The sequence below is a fragment of the Lethenteron reissneri genome, chromosome 26, assembly GCF_015708825.2.
Source record: "Lethenteron reissneri isolate LAM-NWPU_2019-01 chromosome 26, ASM1570882v1, whole genome shotgun sequence".
Classification (NCBI taxonomy): Eukaryota; Metazoa; Chordata; class Hyperoartia; order Petromyzontiformes; family Petromyzontidae; genus Lethenteron; species Lethenteron reissneri.
In genome coordinates, this window is record NC_083804.1 from 2,020,123 (window position 1) to 2,032,441 (window position 12,319).

Consider the following 12,319-nt stretch of genomic DNA (forward strand, 5'->3'; position numbering starts at 1 on the left):
TTTGTGGCCAGGTCGCTTCTAAAAACGAGCTATATTAGCTCAGTGGGCCTTACCTGGTGAAATAAAATAAAATGTGTATTGACACCCAATGATACACATTCACATATTAACAACACACATAGACGCACACACTGACACACCAATGCACACCGGCACATGAATACACACCGATACACACGAACACGTTCGTACAAACTGCAATACTCACAACGACCCACCATGACACACCGAAGCCAACTGACACATCAACACATGCTTACACGGAAAGAATAAAGATCTCCCAAGTAGCCTGCACATATACTGTTTGGGGGGAGTAATTGTTGACGAGCACCTATTAAGGCTGCCGTGGGGCAAGAGAGGGCGGTGTGGCGAGGTCAATGATATATCTCCCCAGTGCCGATGGGCGCCCTGATAGTGGTTATCACTCGACGCTGATGCGAGCCATGGCCGTGAACTGAAATCAGGTGGCCATTGAGGCAAGCTCAGAGCACAGACCGCTGCTTCACGACTCCCACACACGCGCGCTCAAAAGACAAAGATCCCCCGTATAGCTTTTAACAGACTGTAGGGGCAAGTGCTGTTAGCGAGTAGCACCGATGAAGGCCGGCACGGCACACGAGGGGGTGGGTGGCCAGCACCACGCTCGGCCGCTTTTGTCTCCCTAGCTGTGATGTTTACATCGCACCGGGTATTCATTTGATGCCGAGTCCACCTAGGGGGAGTCCCAGGACCGGTTCATATAATCGTCACTGGTGTAGGCCGTGAGCGGGAACCGAACTCGAGTTTGCTGGGTTTCGTAGTGCAGCGCAGCGCTAACCGCTGCACCACCACTCCCCACTCCGCACACGCAGACACGCACAGACACGCGCGCGTGTGGGCATCACTCAGCCAGCCCCGGCCGCAGACGGTATCTGAACTGAACGTCGTTCTTCGGAGGGAGGACCCCAAACGGGCCCCGGCTCACGTCGGCCTCCACGGGCACCTGGCCGGGGCACAGCTCCATCTCCACGTGGCTGAGGAGCAGCGCCAGGAAGACCTTGTCCACGAGCAGCGCGAAGAAGCGACCAGGGCACTTGGTGGCGCCGAAGCCGAACGGCATGAGCGCGTGGCGCAGGGGCCGCCCGTCCTTGTAGAAGGTCTTGCGCGGTTTGCCTCCCTCCATGAAGCGGTCGTACTTGTAGGTCTGCGTGTTGGCGAGAGAGAGAGAGAGAGGGGGGCAGGCAGGGAGGTGAAGCGAGGCATGGGGTGTTAGTTTCCCTTTGACAAAATTGGCGATGGAAATGTTCGCCCAAAATGTGTTTTGGTGATTGTGTGTGTGCGCGTGTTTTGGGCAACGCTGACGAAGACGACTGACTACCCCGACACGGAGAGAGAAGCGCCGCCGACTATACGGGGAAGTCAAGAGGGGAAAGTGGACGCAGGGAGCCGAGCTGACGATGAGTGGCAAGGGGGGGATTTCAGGAAAAAACGTGGAGCAGCAAGGTGGAAATATACATTTATATTTATATACCAAAGTCTTAACAGATAGAATGTTTAGTAGGAATAAGGAGGCACTTGTGAGCTTACGGGAGGGAGTTCGAGGGAGGGAGTGAACCAAGGCCGTAATTATAATCTATATTGGCGGGGGGGAGGACACATCCCCCCCCCCGCCAATATTAAAATATGCTCAAAATGTCCCCCCCCCCCCCCAATATATTGCTATTAAATAGATTTGTGTTTATATGATTGTGGTTATGGTTGTACTTTATGAATCCCTAATCTCTGCCATTACATACAATAAAACAATAAAACAAGAAAAGGTAAAAAAAAGAAAAAAAACAGAGCCACGTAATACAATACACTATTAGACATCAGTGTTAAAAAAAGTCTATCCTATGTGTTAGTGAATTTTTATCTATTTTAGGCAGGAAATTAGTTTTCAAATTTAGATTTTTTTTCTGGGGGGGGGGGGGGGAACCCCAGACCCCCTGGAAGATTTAGGTCCCCCCCCAATGTTGACTCCATGGCTACGGCCTTGGAGTGAACCTTTCGGGAATTGTTAGATTTGATATAAGAGGACCTTTATGAGGTTGCGGACAAGCCCAGTGTTGGTCTCTGCCCATATCCAGGCGGTCACGAACAATGCCGGAGTGGCAGCCAAGGCGTGGAATGCACCCACGAGGACTTTGCTCTCTCGGTGAGGCAGCTGCATCCTGGGAAATTTTGCGAAGTCTCTCTGGGACAATCAACGTCCCCGTTTTTTGTCAGCTGCGTGATAATGCAACCACTGAAGACAATGCATTTGCGTGCAGTCTCCCCCGCTGCTGGCATTGTGAGATTCTTTGCCTCGTTCTGTGCCGTCTTTGTCCCGCACCTCAGATGTGGTAACCCTGCCCTACCACCTCGCCCTGCCTACTACAAAGTGCTGCATTGCAGGCATAATGCCATACATGCACGGTTTCTCATTCAATTCTGATCCACCCAGACACGTTTACTCATGCCTGGCACCAAATCAACTTCAAGTCGTGCAAATACCAGGGCCCGGCCCGCAGGAGTTTGGGAAAGATAAGGTGTTTCCCACAACATTTGTATTCTCCGCATCAGCAACTACCAAGGTAAACATGCATTCTACCTTTTCTGTTGGGCCAAATGTTTTTTTTTTACTTCTCAACTGGAATCTCACTTCGAACAAAGCAATCCCTCCGCCGTCTCTTCCCACACACGCCCGGATGTTGCAATGCATCCGGGACCGTGAGCCAAGCTGGTTGGGTCGGTAACCACTTGGGTTGGCAAATGCTGAGCATATAGTAATATTAATATTTATTTTTAATATTCTGCACAGGTATACGTTGCGGAGCACTTCGTAATTTGTGGGGTGGAGCAGTGATAACGCTTTTGTCTGGAAGCAAGAAGGGGCCTCGGTTTGACTCCCAACCCGGGCGCCTTTCTCCATAGAGCGAGTACGTTCTTTCCCTCCGCTCTGCATGGGGTTTCCTCCGGCTTCTCTGGGTTCGACCCCATAACAACATAACAAAAAGAAAAAGCGTTCAAATGAAAACTTCGGTAAGAAAATGTTTTTTGCACACATTAAAAATATTACCCACGTGGAAATCATTGCGCTACGACTCGTCAACAACGATGCCCACCACCGCCGAGCCAGCACAGGGACAGGCCGCCAATAGGGGGCATCCGTGATGAGAGTTGCCGTAGGAACGCAGGTTCAGTCATTCGTTACACAACAATATTTTCCATCAAACGCTTCGGGTACTCTTCTTTGACAACATATTTCACCTAACGTGCTAACGCGGTGACTTTTGCTATCGTAGAGACGTGCGATCTAGAGATGACATTCTTGAAAGAAAATGTGCGTGAACTTTTGCCCCACTGGGTCCTCCTGACAAGTTGATTTTGGGCCAAGAACTATGTATCTCCCTCTCATCCTTGCACATGACTCGTGAGTAGGCACGCCTTTGCTCTAATCGGCTGTGAACTCGCTGAATCATTCGAAGTTTTCAGTAAACAAGAATAATAATAACATCTATTATTTGTCCAGGAAATTTTCACCGCTTCGAGCCATCACTGGTGGAGGTAACAAGGCACGAGGTTGTAAAGGAACCACGACTGTGGTAGTAGCGGTAAAGGAGTGGATGAATCAGCGAGAGTGACCGTAGCGGACCTCTAAGTTCTGGGCGATCCAAAGTGCAGAAGTGCGAGGAAAGAAGCAGAAAGAGAAATGCGGCGACTAAAAGTGCGGCCACTCGCAGTGCGGTGGGCGATCGCGGCATGGATGAGACGGGAGAGTCGATGAATGGCAAAGGTGTGCGGCGCAGTGACCCCTGACCCCCGTGACCTGGGGCTCTTGGAAGACGTCGGGGTTCAAGTGCAGCGAGGTGTAGGGTGGCAGCGTGAGCCAGTCGCCCTGGCGGAGGCGCAGGGTCCCGTGGTTCGGCAGCGGCATGGCGATGTCCTTCTGGGCGACGCGGATCGTGAGCGTGGAGGCGGTCAGACGGAGGCTCTCGGTCACTGCGCTGCCTGCTCGCTCCGTCGCAACCGCGCGTCGTAACCGCGCGAGAATTCTCGTGACTTTAAGGCCGTGGCATAAGTTGCCAAAATCCAAATGCACATGACCAAAATCTGACACGCGTGAACGCTTGTAAAGACTTAGCCCTGCAATTGTTTTCTCACTGCCACTGCAGGCGAGTGGGCCGCCAGAGAGCCCCTTCAGGAGGTATTGTTGGTCTACCGGCCAGGCATCTCAGAAGCAGGAGTACCCACGCTTTACCCCACCGTACGACACGATCGACTGGAGTGCACTGATCGGTGCGAGGTAAGAAACTCGCACCGTGAATTTAACTCCCACGCTTGGGAGATCAAACCGGTGACCTTTCTGGATTGCAAGTCCACTTTGCTAACCATTTCACGACGGTAACAAATATTCAATAGCAGTCCTTGCTTTTCATCAGGTGAGGGTCCGATAAAGACGAAACGTTTCCCTTTCAATGAGGATCGAACTCGCCATCTAACGCACTCATTACACACAAAGTGCCTGCCACAAATGGGCCACGATACCTCGCTGATCTCGTCAAGAAGCATAAACCACCGTCACGCAAACTCCGGTCATCCTCGCAGCAGTGACGGTTCTTGGCAAACAATCGGACAATGACGGTCACCAGATGCGTTTATGCGGCCGTCTGGAACGCTCTCACCTTCCGATATTAGGGAGCCACTGGAGCGATGCACTTTTAAGTCACCATCTAGATTGAGAAACTCATTGCCTTCTAACTGCTTTTTGTGTTTAGTGTCCCGCCCTTCCTCACCACTCCATCGAGCACGGTTGACTACGTAAGGTGTGAGAGAAGTTCACCATACGTACATAAATACATAGTATCACGAGCCGTCCCCATCTGCTGACCCCCTAACCTCGCCTCCGGAATCCGACAACCCAACGTTCTGTCTCACTGCTCGCTCTTCGATTCTGCCCGCTCGCTCGCGATGCCACGGCAGACCCACCCAGGGCGACCATAGAGTCCAACTGGTGGCAGCCGAGGCGCAGTGGGGAGCCGAGCCGAGGGCTCTGGCCGGTCTCCTCCAGGAAGGCGGTCACCTCGGCCTTCACGGCACGCTGCGCGTCCGGATGCAGCAGCAGGTGGTAGATGCTCCAGAAGATGCTCTGCAATGTGTTCGACATGGAGCCCCACAGGAAGTGCAGCTGGTAGGCTGGGGGGGGGGGGGCAGCAGTGGAGCGGCAGGGCCATCGATCGGAATGCTGCCGTACAAGTTCGGTGCGGGGGGGGGGGGGGGGGTGATTTCTCACCGAATATTTTCTTGCGCGCGCTGGCAACTCGAGCAGGCGTCTCTGACTCGCGAGCCGCATCCATAGCGAGAGGGACGCACGGTGGATGTGGTGCGCCAGGTTGTGGAACGGGGCAGACCGGCTGAATTTAAGCCCCGATGAGCCGTACGGTGATTCATGAATTTAAATTAAACACGTTATTTGGTGACGCTGCTGCTGCGTTGGCAGTGGGTACACAAGCACAATTAACACTGTGGCCCTTAAACAAAAGAAAACAATATTCGTGACAACTTTGGTAAACATAATTTGTGAACCACCGTAGGTTTGCATGGTCCTCCACCAAATATGACACGATGGCAATCCAGCCCGGCCAAGTCCCGGCACAAAACCAGCCCCAAACAAACAATAGAGGCAACTGACACCAAACCAACAAGCAGCAGTGGTAATGGCCCATTGGGGGCCCTTAAGAAGAAAATCACATTTGGTGGGCCACCCATTTGTATTTATAAACTCCCAGTGAGATCAGAGAAGAGATCTAGACAAGGGATGGCGATGTGGTGAGCCGAAATAACGGATACAGACGAGAGACAGAAGGATGGGTGGCGTGAGAGAAGTGGAGATATAAAAAGTGGTGACACGAGACGGTACAGATGAAGAAGCTTCATGATGAAGGTTAGATCACGTGAATGCAAATTGGGCCATACACCCATCTCCACCCGGACACAGCCAATCAGTGAGGTTTGTCAAGTGAACAGAACGTGGCAATTAGTTAGAGAAAAACCCCACAGGGTTTTCAATTTAGAATTAACGACGTTTCGCCGACAATTGAAACAACCAGCATCATCAGGAGTTTTTGTTTGCCAATCGGTGTGTTACGTCGATTACGATTTGAATATGAGCCTGTATTTTTGTTACCCCCTATCAGCTCAAGGGGATCTGGAAACCCCTTCAGCTGCCAGAGGTCCCCTAAGCGGCCGCTTCGTCTGCCCGTCGTCGCCACCGCCGTGCAGGCTCACCGGCCTTCTGGTGGTCGTTGAGGTTTCCGTTGGAGTTGATGACCTCCGTCCGTGCCGCCACGACGGAGGAGCAGTCCTTGAGGCGGGACAGACACGGGGGCGTGAGGAGGGTGGCAAGCTGCGCCCGGTGGTGCCTGCTCGAGCGGAGCAGGGAGATGGGGACGTTGGCAGCCAGCAGGGGCACCGCCTTGTCGTACGGGACAAAGTGCTCCAGCAGCTTGGTGGAAAATTCGTGGTCGAGCCAGTCCACGTTGGTGGAGCCAAACAGGGTCACCCACACCGCTTCGAAGGTCGTTGCCAAGCAGAACTCATTCAGGCTCCCGGTCTTCCATCCGTTGGTGCCGTTGCAGTTTCTGACACCCGAAATGGCATCCTTGGCATCCTGGACACTGCGAATGATCACCCTGTGCAAGTGCTTTGTTGTGCTCTCAATCATGGATTGCAGCTCTGAGCCCTGCAGAGACGAAACAAACACACAGCCGAGTTACTGCTCTGGTTCCCGCTTTGATGACGTTCATTTTATCGCTCTAATATCATCTTGAAAAGTCATAATTATCAGCCATTGAGTGGGCTGCCTACTGAGTAGATGACACCTGCTCTATGTCGACATCTACTGAGTGGAGGACACCTGCATGAAGCGGTAGCTGTTGGTGATCTCCTCGGTGGGCACGCCAAGCGTCGGGTGATCGGAGCGCGGGTGCCCGAAGCAGGCGGCCGACACCTGCATGGCGAAAGCTTGGAAGTTCAGGTGCTTGCCGTGCCGCTCGATCACTGGGTACACGTGAGGGTCCATGACGAAGGTGAGGTATCGACCTTCGTACACGCAGAGGTCCGCGGAAGGACACACGACAATCAAAATAACATTTGTAATTCTCGCGCTGGAACAAGTGGAATAGACCAATTATTTATTACGTGTGCTGAGTGCATTGGTACATCGCAGTCTCATGAGAGGTGGTGGTGGTGGCTTGGTGAGGCTTTCATCCAGCACTGGACTGATGATGATGATAATCATGGCTTTGTGCAGTAATTGGTGACTGGGCTAATACCATCAACTCACCCATCTCTGAGAGGTAAAAACATCGGTTTGATTGCCGTGCTAAGGATGGGTGGGGCATTGCTGGGCCATTCGTGTGGATTAGAGATCACTTGCAGGGATCTCAGAAGTTGTTCTCTGATATCCTATTCTGTGGGCCCTTCTCTAACAAAATTAACCACCCACAGCCAGTGCTGTTTGCGTTATCCGCATTCGGTCGTGCAGGGCACACACCAGAAACCCCCCTAGCTCCAGCCCTCCATCACACCAATTCCGGTTATCCTCGCAGCGGCTTCTGGCTGGCCATCGAACAAGAACTGTGGTCACTGCATCGCGCGCTTTCAGATGCGCTTCTGCGGCCGTTCGGTACAGCTCTTAAATCCGATATTAGCAAGCTACTGGAGCTATGCACTTTTACATCATCTGCATTGAAGACTCATCACTTTAGAAATACTTCTTTGTGTTTAGTTTGTTGTCCCCCCCCCCGCACCTCCGATGAGCGCGGTTGGCTACGTACGGTGCGAAAGAAGTTCAATTTCAGTGGCCAGCGAGTCGGATATTGCCACGGCGCTGCCCCGTCTGCCGCGGTCTGCGCCGCACCGTCTGTGCGGGCGGGCGGTGCGACTCCCGGCACCCACCCGCTATGAGCACCGTGAAGATGTCGCCGTGCTGCTCCTGCAGCCGCTTCAGGAAGCTCTGCCCGTCTCGCGAAAACTCGAACGTTTTTCCAAAATAGGGGATCCACCCACGTACCAGAGGGTGCTCTCCTGGTCGCCTATACAGGTTAGGGGGGGGGCAGCAGGGGAGAGGATGAGCAGGGCTATGGAGAAGTGGGAGTGGGGGCTCTGGCTTGGGCGCCTCCCTGCCAACCCCATAGCATGGCAGCGTTTAAAGTGGGGGTGTGGGGGGGAGGGGGTGTGCGGGGAGTGGGGGAGTGTGGGGGGTGTGGGGGTGTGGGGGGGTGTGGGGGGTTCACCCAACACTTTGAGGGTGCGGTGGGTAGAACACCGGCAACCAAGAATATCTGTTTGTGTGTAACGCGCGTGACGTCACTCCACATGCACCCCCCCCCATCATTAATATTCATGAGTGAGTGGATTTTTATACTCACGCAGAAGGTCGAGCGGAAATAACTTTTTTTCGCAAATTCGCTTTAAGTTTGACGTTTCTTTAGTGAATGTGAATCTAATAAATAATTCTACGCAGCGAACTAAGTGGATTTGGTGTCTTTATTTATTTCTTCAGCACTTGAGACAAAATGTAAGTCTATTTTATGCTTCTACATTGTGGTAAAATAGACATTTCTCGGTGATGTTCCAGACATTGTATCGAATTCCAATTTATTTGAACCCCAGCAACTGAAAGCAGAAGAGAATAAAGTATCAGAGCAGTGAATTTGAACAAATTGAAGGTCAGTTATGTAAAGTGCTACAGTGACATAAAGTTAGGTGTTTTATGACAGAGTTTTTTTGCCAGAATCACTGCCATTAATACAGTGCTACAGTGAAATGCAGTGAAGTGTTTGATGACATAATTTCGTGCAAGATTTACTGCCATTAAATTTACGCAAGACACAATTATACTCTGCTCAATATTTTTTAAATAAATATTACAGCTTCCGTCCTAGGACGGGCAAACCAGCTCGTGTTAAATAAACTTGAATGTTAATCGCCAAACAGAATGCGAAGCGAAGCGATCTGCTGTACGTTTACTCAGTCATCACCCCCCCCCCCCCACCCACTCGGCGCAAGAGCGCAGCTGCGTGGTCACCACATCTACGCCTCTATGTAAGGCAAGGCCGTAATTATAATATATTAGGGGGGACACATCCCCCCCAATATTCAAATATGCTCAAAATATTCTCCCCCCCAATATTTTGATATGAAAAATATTTTGGAAAAATAATTGCTATGCTACGAGAGGCAACCACGCACCACCTTCCGAAATAATAATGAGCAAATGTAATCATAATCATAACTAAACTTAACAAATTTCCACTATTATTACTATCCTGAATTGAATTCAAGACTACTGCAAGTACAGCTGGCCATGTTTGGGGCTAATTACATAGATCAAACGAGCTGAGATGTTGCGAGCATTATTAGGGAAATTGTGCCAGAGGTGAGAGGTTTCTTCAGTCAGGTGGCAGCTTCAGTACGCCTGCTGATCGCCCCTGCCTCCCCTGTAGAGGCTGAGAGAAGTTTTAGTGTCCTGAGGAAGCTTAAGACATGGCTTAGATCTTCGATGAGTCAAACAAGGCTGAATAATGTGGCCATGTGTCACGTGCGTCAGGAAAAACTGGACAGACTGGACCTTGAAGGAATATGCCGGTCTTTTATCGGTGTCAACGATAAGCGCAAAAAGGCCTTTGGATCCTTTGCTTGAAGAATGGCAAGTCAAAACACGTGTCATTGCCTTGAGAGGAGATGAGAGGATAGGGGAGGAGAGCAGAGGAAAGGAGCAGAAATGACTGCAGATCAGAGGAGAGGAAAAAAGATGACTGGAGAAGAGAGGAGAAATTAGGACCAGAGAAGAGGAGGAGAGAGGGCAGGCGAGGAGAAGATAGGAGAGCAGAGCAAACGTCTCTGCTGCCCACCCAAATTTACTTGTGAATAAACCTTGGTCACAATATCTGGACTTGCCTTCATATAACAATGCATAGATTTCTGTTCATATGATTGTGGTTATGGTGGAACTTTATTAATCCATAATCTCTGCCATTACATACAATGAAACAAGAAAACGTAAAAAAGGAAATAAACAGAGCAATGTAATACAATACACTATTAGACATTATTGTAAAACATAAATAAAAAGTCCATCCCATGTGTTAGTGAACTTTTTTTATATTTTAGGCAAGACATTTTTTTTAAATTTAGATTTTTTTTTCTGGGGGGGACCCCAGACCCCCTGGAAGATTTGGTCCCCCCCAATGTTGACTCCATGACTACGGCCTTGATATAAGGAACGAAACAGGTGGACTTCTCCACAAATCTGGCTGTCGCCTGATGAAGCTAGTCGTAATTACTGGCGAAACGTCATACTCTGATTGTAAATGTTGTGGCTTGGCTCTCCAACACACCGGTGGTGCTGTACTAGTGACGAATTGGCACGTTCTGTTTACGTAACAACCCTTACTAGTTGGCTGTGTCGGGTGGTGGCGGGTTTTAACGACACATTTATATATTTACGCGATCTAAACCAAAAAAAACCTATAGATGATATTGCTCGCGAGAGCCTACGTGTTAAAGTCTCTCTCCACACACGTGTTCGCATGAACACCACCAGAAACCTCCGCTTTACCTTTGTACGCCCCCACGTAAACATCTGAGAAGCTGCCGTGAAGTTATCGCAAAGGCCGTTAAGTAACCCCTTCGATCTCCCCCCCCCCCCGCAACTTTCGTTTACGTCCGGTGTGAAAGAAGTTCAACATAGATACATACACATTGTGGGGGGGGGGGGGGGTGTGGGGTGTCATGGAGCCAACCTCACCTGCGTCGCACCCCGGACAGGTAGAGCAGCAACATCAGCAGTCCGGCCAAGCAGACGAGGGCCACCAGGGACGACATGGCGATCCGCGAGATCGGTCGGGCGAGCGCAGGAGACGACGCCAGTGCTGGCTGCTCTGTGATCTCTTAGCGCCGAGGTTGTCGCGGTTTTGAGTCTGAGTTTCACTCCTCCTCCACCGCCACACGTGAAAGCAATTCATTCATCACGCGCGGCGTGGTGCCAGCTGACACAGTGCCAGCCCTGTGTGCGACGCTTGCTCCAAACGAGGCCTGGCAGGTCGAGCAAGTTGTTTTTTGCTTTTTAAACATCTGAAAAAACATCTAGCCTGTCTTCGCTATTTTGCCCAACAAAGACACGGTTGCGTCTCAGGGCCTTTGCCCCTTTTTCAGGAGGGTCCTGCTACAATTGGGACATTCCTGCGCGAGGATTCGCTCCCGGTTGTTTTTCTGTTTGGAGACAAAAACTAATCGCGGCCGATGAGCCTCGGCGCACTTTTGGCCCAGCAACAAACGGCATTGTTATTGTTGTTATTGTTGTTGTTGTTATTGTTGCCGCGGTAGCCCTGCCGAGAGGAGTTATCCTGCAACCTTCGAGCGACGCTGCGAGATGCGCAGCGCCGCTCGCCCACGACATTCTTTCCCTGCGAAATTGCGACCTCCTCGGCTTGTGGCCGAGACCTGCCAGTCTGGGAGCTCTTGCGGCACCGCTTCACCTTGTGCCTGTGCCCTGGGAGTTTGCGATCACAGTCAACCCCGCGGCCCCCTCCGCCCACCTCCTCCGATTTGACCTGAGCCGAGACCTGTGAGCGCAGGGGTCAACCACATCCGCTCTGGCTTCCACGACTGGACTTTGGAGTCTGGACTTTCATCGTTGGTTATTCGGCCTTAGTACGTCTTGGAATAACCTAACCAAGTTACTTCATATTGCCGGCAACGATGATCCGACTCGTGATGTCTCGCTGTCCTTTGACCCCCTAGAAAACCGTGCATCGTCCCTTGTGCTGTGCGAACTCCAGTTGCCTGTCTTCTATTTGCCTGGCCCCTTGCCCTGGAATCGTTTATTTTGGTGGGCCCCCGGTTCGAGACAAAAGCAACAGAGTTTGTATAGGGTCATCCTCACAGCAGCGGCTTTTGGCTAACCATCGAACTAAGGCGGTCACTGCATCACACGCTGTTAGATGCGCTTCCGCGGCCGTCTGGGACGGCTCTTCCTTTCGATATTACGAAGCCACTGGAGCTATGCACTTTTAAATTATCCCGGTTGAAAATTAATTTCTTTAGAACTGTTTGTGTATTTAGATTGTTGTCCTTCCCCCGCACCTCTAATTATCACGGCTGGTTATGTACGGTGAGAAAGAAGTGCAACATCCATACATACCTGTACCTGCTCCTGTGGTTTATTTTACATTTGAATCGTGTGAGTTCAGGAGGGAATCTTGAGACTAAACCTCTGGAAACCCGAGCTGTGATTGGTTCTCTGTCGTGTATT

At 51.1% G+C, this 12,319-nt stretch overlaps 1 protein-coding gene across 1 annotated transcript; it reads right to left on the reverse strand.

The window, feature by feature from the left end:
• Window positions 1-849: 849 nt before the first annotated feature.
• LOC133347943 (cytochrome P450 7B1-like) lies at window positions 850-10,890 on the reverse strand. Its single transcript, XM_061560709.1, has 7 exons — window positions 10,814-10,890; window positions 7,960-8,096; window positions 6,917-7,101; window positions 6,289-6,742; window positions 4,990-5,196; window positions 3,830-4,011; window positions 850-1,183 (listed from the first exon to the last, which is right to left on the reverse strand). Exons 1-7 carry the CDS (start codon window positions 10,888-10,890, stop codon window positions 881-883), a joined length of 1,545 nt encoding a protein of 514 aa, XP_061416693.1. The 3' UTR covers window positions 850-880.
• Window positions 10,891-12,319: the final 1,429 nt, after the last annotated feature.